Source organism: Saccopteryx leptura, chromosome 8 (genome assembly GCF_036850995.1).
Source record: "Saccopteryx leptura isolate mSacLep1 chromosome 8, mSacLep1_pri_phased_curated, whole genome shotgun sequence".
Lineage (NCBI taxonomy): Eukaryota > Metazoa > Chordata > Mammalia > Chiroptera > Emballonuridae > Saccopteryx > Saccopteryx leptura.
In genome coordinates this window covers 70,417,447-70,437,855 of record NC_089510.1, presented here as the reverse complement: position 1 = coordinate 70,437,855, position 20,409 = coordinate 70,417,447, and the positions used below count along the sequence as shown (strand labels likewise).

Below are 20,409 nucleotides of genomic sequence, written 5' to 3'. Positions count from 1 at the left end.
CGCATTCTGTAACATTTTATATGCTTTCTAATAATCATCCCTTTTGAAATTCTTTATATGTATACAACTTGTAAACCAAAGCAAGCTGGAACTAACTTATTAGGTTTTCCTAATAAGCTAGGCCCAACACTTTTAGCAAAGGCAATTTCATTTAGCTTCTCTCCTTATACTAAGCTAAACATTTTGTAGCGACAGGAATGGTGGTAGACACTAGAAAACTTGGGAATGTCTTTGTGGGGTATGTAAAACAATTATCACTACTGTGTTATCTTGTGGTCTTGATGTATAAGAATGCTTTTTCCTTTTACTAGATCCTATAGTTAGATGCTGTAAGCTTGTTAGTAATTGACTATTGTACCATGCTCCCTTCTTACCCACCCCAACCAGTACTTGATTTTGTATAAAAGAAGATTCAGAACTGTAAGAGGGCCTACATGATTTGGGACCCATACCCCATGTAGCTAGCTAGCTGGCTAATTAATAAACTCCTCAAATTTCTTCTGTAACCTGCCTGGTGTCTCTTTTTAACCCGCGGATTGCAGTACTTTATAAGATACTGGAAACAGTACGTGCTGGAAACAGCAAAACAGCAGGATAAGATTTAGCAACCAAAAATGTTTAAGCTCTCAGAACAGAGATTAGGAGTCAGCATGTTCCTTGCCCTTTACTTCACCCCCTGAAAACTTCTACTGTCTGCTTCCTTGAGTTATTTGTACTGGCTAATAAATATCTGAGTAAGGCTGGGGACGGGGCTTCAGTCCTTGGGTCTGCTGACCAGGGCTGTTGCCTCCCCTCGGCCCCTCAGAGCATGTCCTCTGGTCTCTGAGTAGTTCATTTTCACCACAAGTGGTGCCCTGTGTGAGGAATGGGAAACCAGACGACAGGTTTGCTACTCCATGTAGTTCACTGTTGTCATGACAAGTGGTTCCCCATACAAAGACCCAGAAGAAATGACCTCCTAAAGCCTGGCAAAGGAAAAGGATGTCCATTCATCCTGTTTGGTAAGGGACACAGCAGCAGGGGAAACCCCCTGAATGCTTGCGGCCAAGGTCACTTTTAGGGATCAGGCCAAAGGCTTTCCCTCTCCCTCCATCTTTCCTTCATCATGGGGAATTCTCTTTCCTCTGAGCAGCGGAGTCTCAAGTTAAGTTATAGCTACAGGGACTCCTCCCAGCTGCAGGGCGTCAGATCGGAATTTAACTGCCCTCTTGCTCACAATCAGACAACAATGCCCTTGGTGTCTGAAGGAGGGAAGTTTAGAGTTAGAAGACTGGGAAAGCACTTTTACCAAGGGGATGGTTGAAGCAATCGGACGGAATATGAAATGACCCCTTGGGACTAGAAAGGGCTTGTAAGAACTGTTCTCACCACCTACAAACCTCAGACCAACCCCTCCCCCTAGATATTTCACCAAGGCTAACCAGCAGGCAGCAGCTACAGAAGAAGAGAGCTTTGCCCCTTTTCCTTAAAAAACAAAAGTACTGGAATGCTTAGTTTGGGTCCAGTGCTTCTTTAAGTCCAGAGCCCCTTTAAAAACTCAAATTCCCCTCACCCAACCTCCCTCCCCTTCAGCTCCCTTCAGGGACCCACCCTGGGAAGGGTCTGGGGAGTGCCCTTGGGACAAGGCCTTCAGGAGGGACCTGAGGGTTGGGAAAGGGAGACAGTCTGTGACCAAGACCACAAATCTGTTACAACTGTGGGAAAGACGGACATTTTCAGAAAGATTACACACAGAGCCTAATAGCAACTATGTAGCTAGCTTGGCTTTGTGTGTGCCCTGAGAGGGTAATTAAAGCTCAATCTAAAAATTCCTTATAAAGTTCCAGCAAAGAAGATTGTAAAAAGCCAATATGATCAATTACTATTCTTGTTGTGCTTATACAAATTACTAGGCTAAGTTGAAACTAGACTTAATACTGTAAGTAGGATAATCTTAATTTGACTCTTTGAAGAAAAAAAAGGGTAATTTTAGGAAGAAAGAAAAGAGAAACCAAGTCATTTAAATAATTAATGTCTTTTACAGTTATTAACAAAAAAATGTTTGTTTACCCTAGGTTTATTAAAGGTTCCTGTTATCTCTATTATATCTTTTGAAAATAAAAATTTGTTTGCCAATAAAAGAATCTGTTTCTAGAGGTGATGAAGTATGTTCATAAAAGTATCAATCTAAAATTACTAATTACTTAGTCCTCACTAAAAGTTAAGGTTTTTAGAAGTTGAAAATTCTCCCTGACCAGGCGGTGGCGCAGTGGATAGAGCATCAGACTGGGATGCAGAGGACCCAGGTTCGAAACCCCGAGGTTGCCAGCTTGAGCATGAACTCATCCGGCTTGGGTGGGGGCTCACCAGCTTGAACGCAGGGTAGCTGGCTTGAGTGTGGGATCATAGACATGACCCCATGGTCACTGACTTGAGCCCAAGGTTGCTGGCTTGAGCAAGAGGTCACTTGCTCTGCTGTAGCCCCCCCGGTCAAGGCACATATGAGAAAGCAATCAGTGAACAACTAAGGTGTCACAATGAAGAACTGATGCTTCTCATCTCTCTCCCTTCCTGTCTGTCTGTCTCTACCGGTCTCTCTCTCTCTGTCACAAAAAAATAAATAAATAAAGTTGAGAATTCTGATTAATTATAAAGAAATTGTATGGTTTTAATAATAAAAGGTATAAGGTTAAAAGGTACTTTTGAAAAGAAAAGGAAGAAAATAAATTGTTCTGAAAGCTGGTTATTTCTGAATGGTGAGAAGGTGCGTGTAAGTTGCAGAGGTTTGTGCAGGGGGAAGAAACAAAAAGAGAAGGAACTAAGAAAGTAGACAACGGTGAGAAAAGGAGAGGAAGGACTTCAGAAGGACTGTCCTGAAAGGAAAATAAAAATGAACATTAGAACAGTCTCAGGGGCCTCAGGAGCTTGAGAAATTCACCCAAACTTACAGGGATTGTAGAAAGAGCCAATGGCCTTCTTAAGCCCCAACCACACAAAGAAAAAACGGGGGAGTCAGGAGGAGAGACTCACTCCAGAAGAACAACTGTATAAAGCTCTTTTTACTCTTAATTTTTTGAACATTTCCTCATCTGGACTTACTGCAGACAAGACACATTTTCTACCAGCTGAGCAAAGGCTTCAGCCTCTTATGTTGTACTGGGACATATTAGCTGGCCCTGAGTGGCGGAGTCCCGTCAAAGTGCAACCCCGGGGGCGAGGGTATATTGCAGTTTTGTCACCAACAGGTCCTCTTTGGATACCAGCGAGGAACGAGGAACGTGAAGCCTCATCATGAGTTGGCATCAGCCCCTAGGAAGCAACCTGGTGCCGGAGATCCAGAAGCTGATAGTGGATCCACCTCAGGGAATGAACTCGAAAAAGAGGACGACACCTCAGTCGCTCCCGAGCACTCAGGGAGCACCTGGCATCACCTGGGGTGCTTTAAAACATCTAACCAGGCGAGCTGAAGAAGTTTTGCAAAATACAGGCATGGCTGTAACTCCTGAAAGCCTGTTTCTCTCTATGCTGGCCCTTCATCTTCTGCTGCAACCACCTAACCATCTTACTCTGTTCATCTTTACTAAAACAAAAAAACAGGGATACGTAGGAATATTCCATGAAGATGTGCAGAGTTAGAAAAAACATTTAGAAGCAGCAAGGCGCCCTAGGGTGAACTCTGAGTGGACTAGAGCCCAGGGCTTCTCTGACCCTGTGCTGGGGACAGCAAAACAGCAGGATAAGATTCAGTAACAGAAATGTGTAGGCTCTGAGAACAGAGATTGGGAGTCAGCATATTCCTTGTCCTTTACTTCACCCTCTGAAAACTTCTGCTGTTTGCTTCCCTGAGTTATTTGTACTGGCTAATAAATATCTGAGTAAGGGTAGGGATGGGGCTTGAGTCCTCCGGTTTGCCGACTGGGGCTATTGCCTCCCCTTGGCCCCTTGGAGCATTTCATCTGGTCTCTGAATAGTTCATTGTTGCCGTGACAAATATTCCCCGATATGCTTCAACAGTGGAAGGACAGTAGAATCCGCTACTATTTATACTCGGTGCTATACATCTGTCTATCATCTCCATAGTCCAGAGCAGAAGGCATTTTAACTCCATTTTATAGAAAAGGGAATGTCAACACATCAACTGAATTGCCCAAGATTCTATTACGTGGACAGTAAGGAAGGCGGGCAGGATTTAAACGTTAGCTCTTCCAATTCCAGACTGCTGTTGGTTAACTTAAGAACACGTAGCACACCTGACCAGGCGGTGGCACAGTGGATAGAGCGTTGGACTGGGATGCCAAGGACCCAGGTTCGAGGCCTCAAGGTCACCAGCTTGAGCATGGGCTTATCTGGTTTGAGCAAAAGCTCACCAGCTTGGACCCAAGGTTACTGGCTTGAGCAAGGGGTTACTCAGTCTGCTGAAGGCCCGCAGTCAAGGCACATATGAGAAAGCAATCAAAGAACAACTAAGGCTTGCAATGTGCAACAAAAAACTAATGATTGATGCTTCTCATCTCTCCATTTCTGTCTGTCTGTCCCTGTCTGATTCTCTCTCTGTAAAAAACAAAAACAAAACAAAAAACCCCAAAAAACACGTAACATTAGGCCCTGGCCAGTTGGCTCAGTGGTAGAGTGTCGGCCTGGTGTGCGGAAGTCCCAGGTTCGATTCCCGGCCAGGGCACACAGGAGAGGTGCCCATCTGCTTCTCCACCCCTCCCCCTCTCCTTCCTCTCTGTCTCTCTCTTCCTCTCCCGCAGCCGAGACTCCATTGGAGCAAAGATGGCCCGGGCGCTGGGGATGGCTCCTTGGCCTCTGCCCCAGGCGCTAGAGTGGCTCTGGTCGTGACAGAGCGATGCCCCTGATGGGCTGAGTATCACCCCCTGGTGGGCGTGCCGGGTGGTTCCCGGTCAGGCGCATGCGGGAGTCTGTCTGACTGCCTCCCCGTTTCCAACTTCAGAAAAATACAAAAAAAAAACCCCAAACAAATAAACAAAAAAAAAACAGGTAACATTAAATCTAGATACCTAGGATTACACTAGATAAAGTGCTGAAAAGTGTAGGACCACTCATTCTTGCCTCTAATAAATCCTTCCTTTTCTTCTAACCCCTACACTTCCCTCTGTCCTATCCATCTCCTACACACACAGCCAGGCTGCCTCTGAGAAATTTGTCAAATGCTACTGAGAGTATATGACATTGAGGGTAAAGATCAATGCAATGATTAGGTCACTAGTGACTTTTAACAGAGTCATTTCTGTCATTTGTAGGGAGAGATTGGGGGCCTTTTCCTCTCCTTCTCCTTTTTTTTTTTCTTTTAGGTGAGGGGAGGAAAGATAGTGAGTCAGATTCCCGCATGTGCTCTGACCAGGATAAACTGACAACCCCTCATCTAAGGCCAATGCTTGAATCAACCAAGCTATTTTTAGTGCCTGAGGCTGAGGCTCAGACCAGCCGAATTATCCTCAGCGCCTGGGGCCAATGCTCAAAACAACTGAGCCATTGGCTCTGGGAAGGGAAGAGAGTGAGAAGGGGGAGAGGAAAGAGGAAGCAGATGGTCACTTCTCTTGTGTGCTCTGACTGGGAATTAAACCCAGAACGATCATACACCAGGCCAATGCTCTATCCACAGAACCACCAGCCAGGGCCCTCTCTCTTCTCCTGTACAAAAATTTACCTTGTCCTCTGTCCCTTCCACTTATGGACCCTACTCTACCATTAAATGAGTACCTGCTCATGGGCTAGTGACTTCGCAGCTAACATCCAAGGGGAGATACCTGCATTTTATAAGAGTGCTTCAGGAAACATGTGGCCCAACCTAGGAAAAGTAACACTGACCATTAGAAGAGTTAGTTGAAGGTGAGTGGCTTTTCAGAATCCCACGCAGCCATACTGGCACTGGCTCACCCAGTTTCATCTGCTCCTGAGACAATTCTGCCCCTGAAGGGGGAGCACAATGTCACATTCATCTCTTCCCCCAGGGTATGGTGCTGTGCCCGTTACACAGGTGGTCTAAACTACTGAATGGATGAATGATAGGAGTAAAGAGGCCCAACCTAATTCTCTTAAAAAAAAATTTTTTTTTAATTTGTTGACTGATTTTAGGAAGAAAGGAAAGAGGAGAGAGAAAGAGAAGAGAGAGAGAAACATTGACTTGTTGTTCCACTTATTTATGCATTCATTGGCTGACTCCTGCATGTGCCCTGACCAGAGATCAAACCTGCGACGTTGGCACAGAGGGATAACGCTCTAACTAACTGAGTACCTGGTCAGGGCCCCCGACCTAATTTTCATTTGGGAAAAAGTTACTTCTGTCCGTACATCATCAGAGAACAGTTCTGAAAACCCAAACACACTTCATAAACAACGTGGTAGGTCAGAGGTAGCCCTTCTCCACACCAGAGGCAGGAGGCTGGAGGGGCCAGACTCCAGAGCATGGCAGGTCTCCCTGACTGTCTGAACCCAATGTCTTCTCCACATAGACCATTTCATACGTGAAGCTTTGTTGTGGGTGGAATCCCCCCTATTAGAACAAGCACTGATAAAGCAACAATGCTTTAAATCGTTTTCGACTTTTCAATTACAGTTGACACAGTATTATATTAGTTCAGGTGTACAACAGAGTGATTAAACATTTATGTAACTTACAAAAGGATCACCACGATCAGTCTGGTACCCATCTGATGTCATACACAGTTATTACAAAGTTATTGACTATATTCCTTATGCTATTCTTTCCACCTCCGGGACTGTTTTTATAACTGCCAATTTGTACTTCTCAGTCCCTTCACTTTTTTTACCTCTCCCAATCTGGCAACCATCACTCTGTTCTCTGTGAGACTGTTCTAATACAGTAACAGTCTTGAATATCACAGTACTTTAGGCCTGAAAGGTCAGGCAAACACCAACTTTTATAAAATCTTTTCTAGTACATAAGAGTGTTATTATTTTCACATAATCTAACATTCCTATAATTCTAACTGTATCCACTAATATCCTATGATGAATAATATATAAAAAATTCAATTTAACAGGAATTGTAAGAAAATGTGAGATTATTCAGTATTTTGCTTTGCATGCTCTTTCTCTTCTTATGCATCTCAGTGAGGTAGTATTCTTATCACCACTCTGCATTCTATAAATGAGGAAACTGAGGAATATTGAGGTTAAGTAATTTCCCCAGAAGTCACACAAAAAGTAAGTGGCAGAACTGGAACTGACCCGGGTAACGTGGCTCAGGGCTGGCACTCTTAAGCACAATGTAACCTCTTGGCAGTCAAAGAAGATTTAATAAAATTATATCAACAAAAGATTTGGCATTGAGAGTTGAAAGTTTGAACTAGAGTCCAGATGCTGATAACCTCTAACCGTGTGATCTCAGGTGAGCTATGGAATGCCAGTGAATCCCAGCGTCCTGATTTAAAATATAGGAATAACGCTTGCTCTGTTTTCGCAGGTTTTCCTTCTTATTTATTTATTTATTTTGAGGACCAAAAGGAATAACAAATGTGAAAGAATTTTGGACACAGTAGAGTACCTTACAAATGTAATAATAATAACAGTAATGACTCAGAGTCAGGTGAGGCTTGCAAATGTCATCCTGGAAATACAGGAAAGCCAGAGATTTCCCATGAAGGGCCCTATTAACCAATTAACCTGGCCCTGGCCAGATGGCTCAGTTGGTAGGAGCATCATCTCAAATCACAAAGGTTGCCAATTCAATCCCCGGTCAGGGTACTTAGAGGAAGAGTTTGATGTTCCTGTCTCCCCCACCACCACCACCACCCATTCCACTCTAAAAGATAAAAAAAAAAAAAATGGCCCTGGCCAGTTGGCTCAGCAGTAGAGTATCAGCCCAGGGTATGAAATCCCAGGTTTGATTCCCAGTGAAGACACACAGGAACCTGACCAGGTGGTGGCATAGTGGAGAGAGCATCGGACTGGGATGCCGAAGACCCAGGTTTGAGACCCCGAGGTCACCAGCTTGAGCGCAGGCTCATCTGGTTTGAGCAAAAGCTCACCAGCTTGGACCCAAGGTCGTTGGCTCAAGCAAGGGGTTACTCGGTCTGCTGAAGGCCTGCAATCAAGGCCTTCAGCATGTTAGAAAGCAATCAATGAATGACTAAGGTGTCGCAATGCGCAACGAAAAACTAACGATTGATGCTTCTCATCTCTCCATTCCTGTTTGTCCCTGTCTATCCCTCTCTCTGACTCTGTCTGTCTCTGAAAAAACAACAAAAAAAGACACACAGTAGAAGTGACCATCCGCTTCTACCCCCTCCCCCCATGTCTTCTTCTGCAGCCATGGCTCAAATGAGCAAGTTGGCCTCAGGTACTGTGGATGGCTTCATGGCCTTGCCTCAGGCACTAGAATAGCTCAGTTGCCAAGCAACAGAGCAGTGCCCTCAGATAGGCAGAACATCAGCCCTAGGTGGAGTTGCCGGGTGGATGCAGAAATCTGTCTCTCAGCCTTCCTGCCTCTCACATGATTAAGAAAAAACAAAACAACCACAAAAAAACTGATTCCATGTGTCTTATTAGTGAATAATCACTTGGAAGTGGTACAGAGGACCTTATCCTGATAGGGTGATAAAAAAGAGCTCGGCCTTAGTCTTGGCTCTGCCACTACTTGACCATAAGACCTTGGATAAGTCACCTCTTTACTCTGCAAGTCAGTTTCCTTCCTGTAAAATAAGTTGATTGAAATAAATTATCTTTAATTTTTTTTTTAATTTTTATTTATTTATTTTGAGAGAGAGAGAGAGACGGACAGACAGGAAGGGAGAGAGATGAGAAGCATCAACTCATAGTTGCGGCACCTTAGTTGGTCACTGATTGTCTTCTCATACATGCCTTGACCAGGGGGCTCCAGCTGAGCCAGTGACCCCTGCTCAAGCTAGTGACCTTGAGACCTCTGGGCTCAAGCCAGCGACCATGGGATCATGATCCCACACTCAAGCTGGTGACCCCGTGCTCAAACTGGGGAGCCTGAGATCAAGCTGGATGAGCCCGCACTCAAGCTGGCGACCTCACGGTTTCAAACCTGGGTCCTCAGCATCCCAGGTCAACGCTCTGTCCACTGTGTCACCACCTGGTCAGGCTGAAATAAATGATCTTTAAGGTTCTTTTCAGTTCTAACTTTATATGAATCTCAAAGATCTGACACCTAGAAAGCACACTGATACCAAAAAAGTATCTCCATATTCATAAGACATAGGTAATGTATATACTGTGAATACATGTTTTTAATTACATATTTATATATATAAAATATATATATAAAGCATGCAAAAGGCATGTAAAGAATATCTCTGATGTTTCAATACTAGCTGTACTTTTTAAAGTTCACTATAATATGCTCACTTCATGCACAAATACAAACCATGGATAAGAACTAGGTCTGGGGCAGGGAGAGGGATGGGGCACATGTCTGCTCATATCACATCTTTAATCAATCTTCATGACCTCAGTTTTCTTTTTTTTGGGGGGGGGGGTATTTTTCTGAAGTTGGAAACGGGGAGGCAGTCAGACAGACTCCCGCATGCGCCCGACCGGGATCCACCTGGCACGCCCACCAGGGGGCGATGCTCTGCCCATCTGGGGCGTTGCTCTGTTGCAACCAGAGCCATTCTAGCGCCTGAGTCAGAGGTCACAGAGCCATCCTCAGCACCCAGGCCAACTTTTGCTCCAATGGAGCCTTGGCTGCGGGAGGGGAAGAGAGAGACAGAGAGGAAGGAGAGGGGGAAGGGTGGAGAAGCAGATGGGCGCTTCTCCTGTGTGCCCTGGCCGGGAATCGAACCCGGGACTCCTGCATGCCAGGCCGATGCTCTACCACTGAGCCAACTGGCCAGGGCTGTCTCTAAATTCTTATAGAACTATTTTTGTCTTTGATGTCAAGGTGCATTAGTTTTTTTCTTTATTTGTTGCAAATTTGTATCATTTCAAAAAAAAATCTAAGGTAACTTGAAAAACATGAACAGCATAGTAAAAGAAAGGATAGGTAGAGAAATCCGAACAAAGGGAGATCTGGCTAGCCCAGAAAGGCTGGTGGGTAGTAACATTCTTTCAATTTTGTAAAAGTAGTGTATTCAGAATCTACCAAGCGAAGAAAGAAAGCCTAGAAGCCCTCCAGGGTCCATGTTTTACAGCAGGGGTCCCCAAACTTTTTACACAGGGGGCCAGTTCACTGTCCCTCAGACCGTTGGAGGGCCGGACTATAAAAAAACTATGAACAGCCCTGGCCGGTTGGCTCAGCGGTAGAGCGTCGGCCTAGCGTGCGGAGGACCTGGGTTCGATTCCCGGCCAGGGCACATAGGAGAAGCGCCCATTTGCTTCTCCACCCCTCCGCCGCGCTTTCCTCTCTGTCTCTCTCTTCCCCTCCCGCAGCCAAGGCTCCATTGGAGCAAAGATGGCCCGGGCGCTGGGCATGGCTCTGTGGCCTCTGCCTCAGGCGCTAGAGTGGCTCTGGTCGCAATATGGCGACGCCCAGGATGGGCAGAGCGTCGCCCCTGGTGGGCGTGCCGGGTGGATCCCGGTCGGGCGCATGCGGGAGTCTGTCTGACTGTCTCTCCCTGTTTCCAGCTTCAGAAAAATGAAGAAAAAAAAAAAAAGAAAAAGAAAAAAAAAAACTATGAACAAATTCCTATGCACACTGCACATATCTTATTTTAAAGTAAAAAAACAAAACAGGAACAAATACAATATTTAAAATAAAGAACAAGTAAATTTAAATCAACAAACTGACCAATATTTCAATGGGAACTATGCTCCTCTCACTGACCACCAATGAAAGAGGTGCCCTTCCAGAAGTGCGGCGGGGGCCGGATAAATGGCCTCAGGGGGCTGCATGTGGCCCGCGGGCCGTAGTTTGGGGACCCCTGTTTTACAGGATTTAGAGAAATTGCATCCTGGGACAACCCTCATCACATTCATGTCAGCACACTCATGTCTGGTAGTCTACATTAGCTTCCCTCCACAGTTCGTTCATATGTAAGCTTATTTAGAATTACACATTTGTACAGAACTTTACATTCTATACATCCATATATATATATATATATATATATATATATATATATATATATATATATATATAAAAGATTCTCTTGGGGTCACCATTATTATGGTAAAACTGATGAGATGTTTAAAGGTTTCTTGCCCAGCTCAAGGGCTCTCCTGTAGGTCTCAGGAAGGCCTTCCTTGAAATTACACAGCATACAGAGAAGAGAGGGAAGGATTAGAGTCCGTCATTTTGAAATTGTGTTGTTAGAAATCCATTTTGTTCAATTCTTAACTTTTTTTTAAATCATAAAACACTACTCTAAAACAAGGTAAATTCTTATACCAGTTAAATGCAGCTCATGTGCTCGGCAGCATGTTTCCAGAGACGAATACAGACAGGGGTGCCGACACCACAGCTTGCCTTCGGAGTGGTGAACGGAGCTTCTGATTTTGCTTAGAAAACCTAATTTTCTCAAGGGTATAGGGGCTCAAGGAGCAGGGAAAGAGGAATGACAACTTTAGATAGAAACACATTATTTAGGGAGTTTTCCTTTTACTTTTTCCTCCATATTACTGACCCTTCTAGTTTAGCATAATAACTACCAATATGAGTGAAGGGGAAAAAGTAAAACACTATATTTTGAGTCCTTACACAGCTTTCAAACTGTCTATACATTAGAATCATCTGGGGAATTATGTGGAAACTAATGATTTAGACCCATTTCTGGTTAAGTAAATTAATTTCTCTGAGGTATAGCAGGTTATTGGTATTGTGAAAACTCCCCAGGTGTACCTAAGTCAAGTCCTCAAAACTCCCATGCCAGAAAATGAGGCGAGGTGAAGGTATTCAGCAGGAGAAACTCCAGCTTTTTTCCTTCACACTATTTCCCCTCAGCCTGTGGCTTGGAAAACCCCACCTCCCCAATGTTAGGTAGTCATAGGCAGTGACCTCCCAATAGTTCATTTTAAACTCTCCTCTCCTGGAAAGCAAGGAGAGACATGGAAAAGGGCACACAAGTTGGTACTCACAGTTCGATGATTTATCCACTGACTGTGGCGATATTCCAAAGTCCCCCCTAAGTCCTCGGTCAGTTGGCTTTTGTCAATGTAGCCTTGAAGGTCAGAGACAGAATTTAACATAACGATCTATAAAAGGAAAAAAATTAATATATTCCTCACAGATAATTAAATAGTAGTTCATCTAGCTCCTACTGTCATTGCCTTCTCGAACATTTATATCCAAAATGGATATCATATCCAGCAAAGAAATTCCCTTTCCATTTTCCCCCGTGGAGAGAAGAATACCAGAATGTTGAAGAGTTTGTGGCAAAATGGTGACTTGCATTGGGGAGCTCAGTTTTAAGCTACTTAGAAGCCAGAGTCTTGTGTGAAGTGAACTTCTGTCAAAAGTTCCCCGGTTGAGGTATACTCTTCGGCCACCAACCTCAGGGGCTGTACCGAGACCCAAGAACCTGGGAGAAGCCCAATAAAGCTGGGCTGACGAATATCAAAAGAAAATTATGATATAGGGACATTCTGAGGAGTATGTATTAAAAAAACTCACAAAGTTGATGTACATTTATGAAGGTTGATGTACCCCCAGATTTGTCTTTTGTGTGTGTGTGACAGGGAAAGAGAGAGACAGAGAGAGGGACAGACAGACAGGAAGGGAGAGAGATGAGAAGCATCAGTTCTTGGTTGCAGCACCTTAGTTGTTTGCTGATTGCTTTCTCATATGTGCCTTGACCAGGGGCTATAGCAGACAGAGTGACCCCTTGCTCGAGCCAGCGACTTTGGGTTCAAGCTGGTGAGCCTTGCTCAAACCAGATGAGCCCGGGCCCTGGCCAGTTGGCTCAGTGGTAGAGCATCGGCCTGGCCTGCGGAAGTCCCAGGTTCGATTCCTGGCCAGGGCACACAGGAGAGGCGCCCATCTGCTTCTCCACCCCTCCCCCTCTCCTTCCTCTCTGTCTCTCTCTTCCCCTTCCGCAGCCAAGGCTCCATTGGAGCAAAAGATGGCCCGGGCGCTAGGGATGGCTCCTTGGCCTCTGCCCCAGGCGCTAGAGTGGCTCTGGTCGCGACAGAGCGACGCCCCGGAGGGGCAGAGCATCGCCCCCCTGGTGGGCGTACCAGGTGGATCCCGGTTGGACGCATGCGGGAGTCTGTCTGACTGCCTCCCGTTTCCAGCTTCATAAAAATACAAAAAAAAAAAAAAAAAAGGGAAAAAAACCCAGATGAGCCCGCACTCAAACTGGTGATCTTGGGGTTTTGAATTGGGTCCTCCGAGTCCCAGTCCAACACTCTATCCACTGCACCACAGCCTGGTCAGGGACCCCCGATTTGTCTTATGGAGGACAGTTAGAGGTAATGGGCAGAGGATTTTCATAAATTAACAATCCTACTGATGAGTGAATGTCCACACATCTAGGGGGAGATGACACATTCCAGACTGTCCCCCAGGCAGGGTCCTGGTTCTCTGTCCCATCACTGTATCACATGCCCCTGCTCACTCCTGACTAGGAGCATAGGTAACTTCATTACTATCTCTGACATATGCCCTGAAATCTTTATCTAATGATGTTATATTTCTTCACTTCTTGTTGATTATTTTGAAAATCTATTCTTGGTCAGAGACATAAGAATATAGGCTTTTCTGTATTATTACATTGTATTAGACAAGTGATAAGTCCACTTTGGAATGAAAAGATATAAGTTATGGCCCAAAGTCTATAGGTAAAAACGAAGTTGATTTATTCATTCAATCAATGTCAGGCTCCAAAGAATAAAACAGTCAACATGCAGGCCCTACCCTCAAGGAACCTGATTTAGTGGGATTTGATCACTACAGATCACTGTGCTGACCTCATCAGGCCCCGTGACTTTCTCCTTCTGGAAAAGACTTTGGGAATTTAAAAAATTATTTTATAATATAAGAAAGAGAAAATAAATAACCTTAATCTATTTGTGCCTTTCATTTCTAAAAAATTTAGGCCACTTTTGGAGGTTTCAAAAAGATTTTTATTTTGTCTACAATTAGAAATTACACAATATATAACAAGAAATTGTCAAGTGAAAAATGATGTTTTTTTCTTCTCAGAACATTAGCAGCTACTTAAAATAATACCATAATGCAACATCACAGTGGGCAGAAGTAACTTCCCCACAGCCTGGGGTCTCAGAAACCCGTCGAGCCAGGCTGCACATCTTCTGATGCACCTCACTGAAGGAGCGGGAGGTGTGCATCCACGCGTGACAGGACTCTGCTCGCTCATCTTTCCCAGGGAAACCCCCTAAAGACTCTTATCTAGGTTTTTCCCTTCATCCTGCTTCTGCCTTCTGGCCAAAACCTGGTTCTTCTCCTGTGGGCCAGCGTGACACAAGGTGACCCCTCCCTGGGACCTGAGTATAATAAACTTTGTCCTTCAAGCTCATTCTCATCCATTCCTCCTCCCCTGCTTCCCTGAGGCAGCACCAGGTTTATGGCACCATATCCAACATGTATACTCGTAGAACAGCTGCTATAGGTGAAGGATGGCATGCCCTGGCTGGATAGTTCACTTGGTTGGAGCATCGTCTGGATAAGCCAAGGTTGGTTTGATACTCGTTAGGGCACATACAAGAATCAACCAATGAGGCCTGACCTGTGGTGGCGCAGTGGATAAAGTGTTGACCTGGAAATGCTGAGGTCACCAGTTCGAAACCCTGGGCTTGCTTGGTCAAGGCACATATGGGAGTTGATGCTTCCTGCTCCTCCCCCCTTCTCTCTCTCTCTGTCTCTCTCTCCTCTCTAAAAATAAAAGAATCAACCAATGGAAAAAATAAAAAAAAGAATCAACCAATGACCTGACCAGGTTGTGGTGCAGTGGACAGAGCATTGGCCTGAATGTTGATGGACTCAGGTTTGAAACCCTGAGGTCACCAGCTTGAACACAGGGTCACTAGCTTGAGCACAGGATCATAGACATGACCCCAGGGTTGCTGGCTTGAGCCCAAGGTCACTGGCTCCTCTCAAGGCCCCAATCAAGGCACATATGAGAAAGCAATCAATGAACGACTAAGGTGTCGCAACTATGAGTTGATGCTTCTCATCTTTCTCCTTTCCTATCTGTTTATTCCTGTCTGTCCTTCTCTCTCTTCCTCTCTCTCTCTTGCATGCTAGCTAAAAAGAAATTTTTTTAAATCAACTAATGAATAGAGAAATAAATGGAACAAATCACTTTCTCTCTCTCTCCTGCTTCCTCTCTTAATCAATAAAAAAATTTAAAAAGAATGCTGTACTTTTTTTCTTTTCAGTATACATTTATTTATGTTCTTATCTATACATTGCCTAAAGCTGCTCTTTTAAAGAGCTATGTGATCTTTTAATTCTAAAAGAAGCATTCCTGTATTTTGTAACACACTCCATTTTAAGAAACCAACTTGCAGGCCCTGGCCGGTTGGCTCAGTGGTAGAGCGTCGGCCTGGCGTGCAAGAGTACCGGATTCGATTCCCGGCCAGGGCACACAGGAGAGGAGCCCATATGCTTCTCCACCCCTCCCCCTCTCCTTCCTCTCTGTCTCTCTCTTCCTCTCCCGCAGCCGAGGCTCCATTGGAGCAAAGATGGCCCGGGCGCTGGGGATGGCTCTGTGGCCTCTGCCTCAGGCACTAGGATGGCTCTGGATGCAACAGAGCGACGCCCCAGAGGGGCAGAGCATCGCCCCCTGGTGGGCATGCCAGGTGGATCCCTGTCGGGCGCATGCGGGAATCTGTCTGACTGCCTACCTGTTTCCAGCTTCAAAAAAATGAAAAAAAAGGCCCTGGCCGGTTGGCTCAGCAGGAGAGCGTCAGCCTGGCGTGCGGGGGACCCAGGTTCGATTCCCGGCCAGGGCACATAGGAGAAGCGCTCATTTGCTTCTCCACCCCCACCCCCTCCTTCCTCTCTGTCTCTCTCTTCCCCTTCTGCAGCCAAGGCTCCATTGGAGCAAAGATGGCCCGGGGGCTGGGGATGGCTCCTTGGCCTCTGCCCCAGGCGCTAGAGTGGCTCTGGTCGTGGCAGAGCGATGCCCCGGAGGGGCAGAGCTTCGCCCCTGGTGGGCCTGCCGGGTGGATCCCGGTCGGGCGCATGCGGGAGTCTGTCTGTCTCTCCCTGTTTCCAGCTTCAGAAAATACAAAAAAAAAAAAAAAAAAGAAAGAAACCAACTTGCATGTCCATAGCCTTTTGAGGGATTTTTGCAAGATTGTCTTAGCCACTCACATAACAATTTTATAAGGCTGTTATGAGTGTGGCTGTTCTAGATAAGACGAATGCTAGCAACTGGCACTCAGAAACCCTTTGCTATTTCAAAGCACCCCTCTCCATGGGTAAAAGTAAGTGAGGCTAAGGGACTTAACTATAATTACCATATTTTCTGCTCCATAAGATGCACATTTTCCCCCTCAAAAGTGGAGGGGAGGCCCTGGCAGGTTGGCTCAGCGGTAGAGCGTCGGCCTGGCGTGCAGGAGTCCCAGGTTCGATTCCTGGCCAGGGCACACAGGAGAAGCGCCCATCTGCTTCTCCACCCCTCCCCCTCTCCTTCCTCTCTGTCTCTCTCTTCCCCTCCCACAGCTGAGGCTCCATTGGAGCAAGGATGGCCCAGGCGCTGGGGATGGCTCTGTGGCCTCTGCCTCAGGCGCTAGAATGGCTCTGGATGCAACAGAGCAACGCCCCAGAGGGGCAGAACATTGCCCCCTGGTGGGCATGCCGGGTAGATCCCGGTCGGGCGCATGCGGGAGTCTGTCTGACTGCCTCCCTGTTTCTAGCTTCGGAAAAATGAAAAAAAAAAAAAGTGGAGGGGAAAATGCCCATGAGTCTTATGGAGTGAAAAATATGGTATTTTACTAAATATTTTAACACATCATTTGGTTCAGAATATTTTTTTTCTTATTTTCCTCCTTAAAACCCTAGATGTGTCCTATGGTCAGGTATGTCTTAAGGAGTGAAAAACACAGTACCTCCTGGTCCACCTGATTCTTATAAGAGTTATGCAAAATGAACTCCTTTCCCCTCACTCAACCTGTGAAAATATAACTATTATCTCTCTAGAAATGAGCAAGGAGATGTTATAATAAGAGAGCACAGGGTGCTGCAAAGTAAAGTGCTAATATCAAAGCTATGTTTCAAAAACAGAGAAGACAACCAACAGTTTAACCCAGGGGTCGTCACCTTTCTATATCTGCCGCCCACCGGCTCCACAGTAATGGTGATTTATAAAGTAGGGAAGTAACTTTACTTTATAAAATTTATAAAGCACAGTCACAGCAAGTTAAAGCATATAATAATAATTACTTACCAAGTACTTTATGTCAAATTTTCACTAAGTTTGGCAGAATAAATCTTTATAACACAACTTACTATAGTTAAATCTATCTTTTTATTTATACTTTGGTTGCTCTGCTACCTCCCACCATGAAAGCTGGAATGCCCACTAGTGGGTAGTAGGGACCAGGTTGACTACCACTGGTTGAAACTGTCATTTACAAACAAACTCTCTCTCTCTCTTTCTAAATATATATATTTATCTTCTTGGTTTTTTTGCTTGTTTGGTTGTTTGTTTTAAGTGAGAGGAGAGGAGATAGAGGGACAGACTCCCACATGGGCCCTGACCAGATCTACAGGACAACCCCCCTCTGGAGACGATGTCCAAATCGACTGAGCTATCCTCAGTGTCTGGGGCCAACACCAAAACCAATTGAACCACTGGCTGCAAGAGGGGAAGAGAGAGAGAACGGGGAGAGGGAGAGGAAGAGAAGCAGATGGTCACTTCCCATGTATGCCTTGACCAGAAATAGAACCTGGGATGTCTGCATGCCAGGCTGACGCTCTATCCACTGAGCCAACAGGCCAGGGCCTAGAAACAAAATATATTTTGAAGTTTGATTGCATCAAGCTTGGTAACCTAGGACCCTGAATTCTGTGGCACATTTGAGCTACGAAGGGAATGCAATCTTCTCTGTAAGGTGAAACAGTAGCCTACAGAATGAACATTTTGCATTAAAAAAAATTCTCCTAAATGTGCCAATAGCTTGAGTGATTGAGAGTTTTCCTTTTTCTTTCTTTCTTTTTTCATTCTTTTATTTATTATTATTTATTTTTTAGAAAGAGAGAGATAGAGACACAGTAATATCAAGCTGTTCCTGTGTACCCTGACTGGGGATCGAACCAGCAACCTCTGTGCTTCAGGATGATACTCCAACCAACCAACTGAGCTATCCAGCCAGGGCTTGACTGAGAGTTCTCCAAATGTTGATTTTAATTTAAAAATAAAAGTATGATGGGTAGGGACTCAATATATTCCCACAAACAGAAATAGCTAAAGACGTGGTATCAAGACAAAATAGGTGTTCATTCTCTCTTCAGATGCACCACACAAGAAGCAGGGCATACATCACACATGTATCTGTATACACACTATCACTTAGAGAGATATGTTATACACACAATCAGAGAAACAAACACGTATGGCGTTTGGTCAAATGCTCAATTCAAACTCCAAACCATTTTGAGTGACAAGAAGCAACAACTACCTTTCATCTCCAAAAGACAAGAAAGCTTACGAGTATTATGACAAATTCATTAACCTCATGTAAGTCATCATTTCTTCCCCAATATTGTCACTCAATTCAGGAAAGCAGAATAAGACACGCATGGCTCACATTTCCCTTAAACACTCAAATATTTTCAAATAAGTATTTAAAATAGAACGAGAAATTCATTTTGAGTCCAAAGTATAGGAAGAAAGTGTTTCAATAAATTTGATAATTAATATAAAATGGATCTCAAAGAAGGAAAATAAGGGGGAAAAAAGAGAGAAATTCCTTGTCTGTGATGGTCAATTATCACGGAGATGGGTTAAATATTTTCTCAGAGCAATTTCAATTAAAGTGGAGTTTTTGCTTTTATTTTTTAAATTTATTGATTTTAGAGAGACAGAGAGAAGATGGGGGGGGGGAGAGAGAGAGAGAGAAGCATTCACTTGTTGTTCTACTTAACTGTGCATTCATTGGTTGCTTCTCGTGTGCTCTGACCCAGGACTGAACCTACAACCTGATGTTTCAGGATGATGCTCTGACTGAGCTAATCAGCCAGGGCCAGTTTTTTTGCTGTTTTGAACAAATAACATGTTTAGGTGGCAATGAATCCAAACAGAAAAAGAGTCTCCCTAAATAGAAAAATAGTCTTCCTCTCACCCTACCCTCAGGCCTCCACTGCTACATTCAGGAGGCAACCACTTCAGCTAGTTTTTTTTTTTTTTCTTTTTTGTATTTTTCTGAAGCTGGAAACGGGGAGGCAGCTAGACAGACTCCCGCATGTGCCCGACTGGGATCCACCTGGCACACCCACCAGGGGGCGATGCTCTGCCCATCTGAGGCGACGCTCTATTGCAACCAGAGCCATTCCAGCGCCTGAGGCAGAGGCCATGGAGCCATCTTCAGCGCCCGGCCAACTTTGCTCCAATGGAGCCTTGGCTGCGGGAGGGAAAGAGAGAGACAGAGAGGAAGGAGAGGGGGAGGGATGGAGAAGCAGATGGGCGCTTCTCCTGTGTGCCCTGGCCGGGAATTGAACCCAGGACTTCCGCACGCCAGGCTGACGCTCTACCACTGAGCCAACCGGCCAGGGCCCAGCTAGTTTTTTTGTATTTCTTATATGTCCTTCCTGATGTGATCTATGCATATACAATCATATAAATGCCCCTCTTATTCTATGCAAATGGGAACATACTATACTTACTAGTCTACCTTTGCTTTTAATCTCCCCTTAAAAATATATCCTAGATGGACTAAAATTTAAGGTATCAGTGTGAACTCTATGTTTCATATATTCATATATATACACATATATGTCTACCTACATATATTAATATACACATACCTATATGAGTATATAATATGTATGTGTGCTTACATATGTGTATGTGTAAATACAAATATGTGTGTATATGTGCATATATGTATAGACCAGGGGTCCCCAAACTACGGCCCACGGGCTGCATGCAGCCCCCTAAGGCCATTTATCTGGCCCCCACCATACTTTCGGAAGGAGCACCTCTTTCATTGGTGGTCAGTGAGAGGAGCATAGTTCCCATTGAAATACTGGTCAGTTTGTTGATTTAAATTTACTTGTTCTTTATTTTAAATATTGTATTTGTTCCCGTTTTGTTTTTTTTTACTTTAAAATAAGAAATGTGCAGTGTGCATAGGGATTTGTTCATAGTTTTTTTTTTATAGTCCAGCCCTCCAACGGTCTGAGGGACAGTGAACTGGCCCCCTGTGTAAAAAGTCTGGGGACCCCTGGTATAGACTATACTGAAAGGGCCTAGAAGTAAAGACACCTGAGCAGTAACAGGAGATCTCAGTCTAATTTACCACCAGAAGGAACCAGAGCTCCTCAGTGACATGGCTAACTGCAGGGCCAGATTAGGG

At 44.7% G+C, this 20,409-nt stretch overlaps 1 protein-coding gene across 14 annotated transcripts in view; it reads right to left on the bottom strand.

The window, feature by feature from the left end:
• The window catches only part of MCF2L2 (MCF.2 cell line derived transforming sequence-like 2), a 261,068-nt gene that overhangs the window by 171,663 nt on the left and 68,996 nt on the right, over nt 1-20,409 (bottom strand). For all 14 annotated transcript variants that reach the window (XR_010746835.1, XM_066347779.1, XM_066347777.1 and 11 more), the window contains one exon: nt 12,004-12,120. Coding sequence is in view for 13 of the 14 variants with exons in the window: in XM_066347779.1 (XP_066203876.1) it covers nt 12,004-12,120 (117 nt within the window). In the remaining variant the exon portion in view is untranslated. The remainder of the gene's footprint in view (nt 1-12,003; nt 12,121-20,409) is intronic.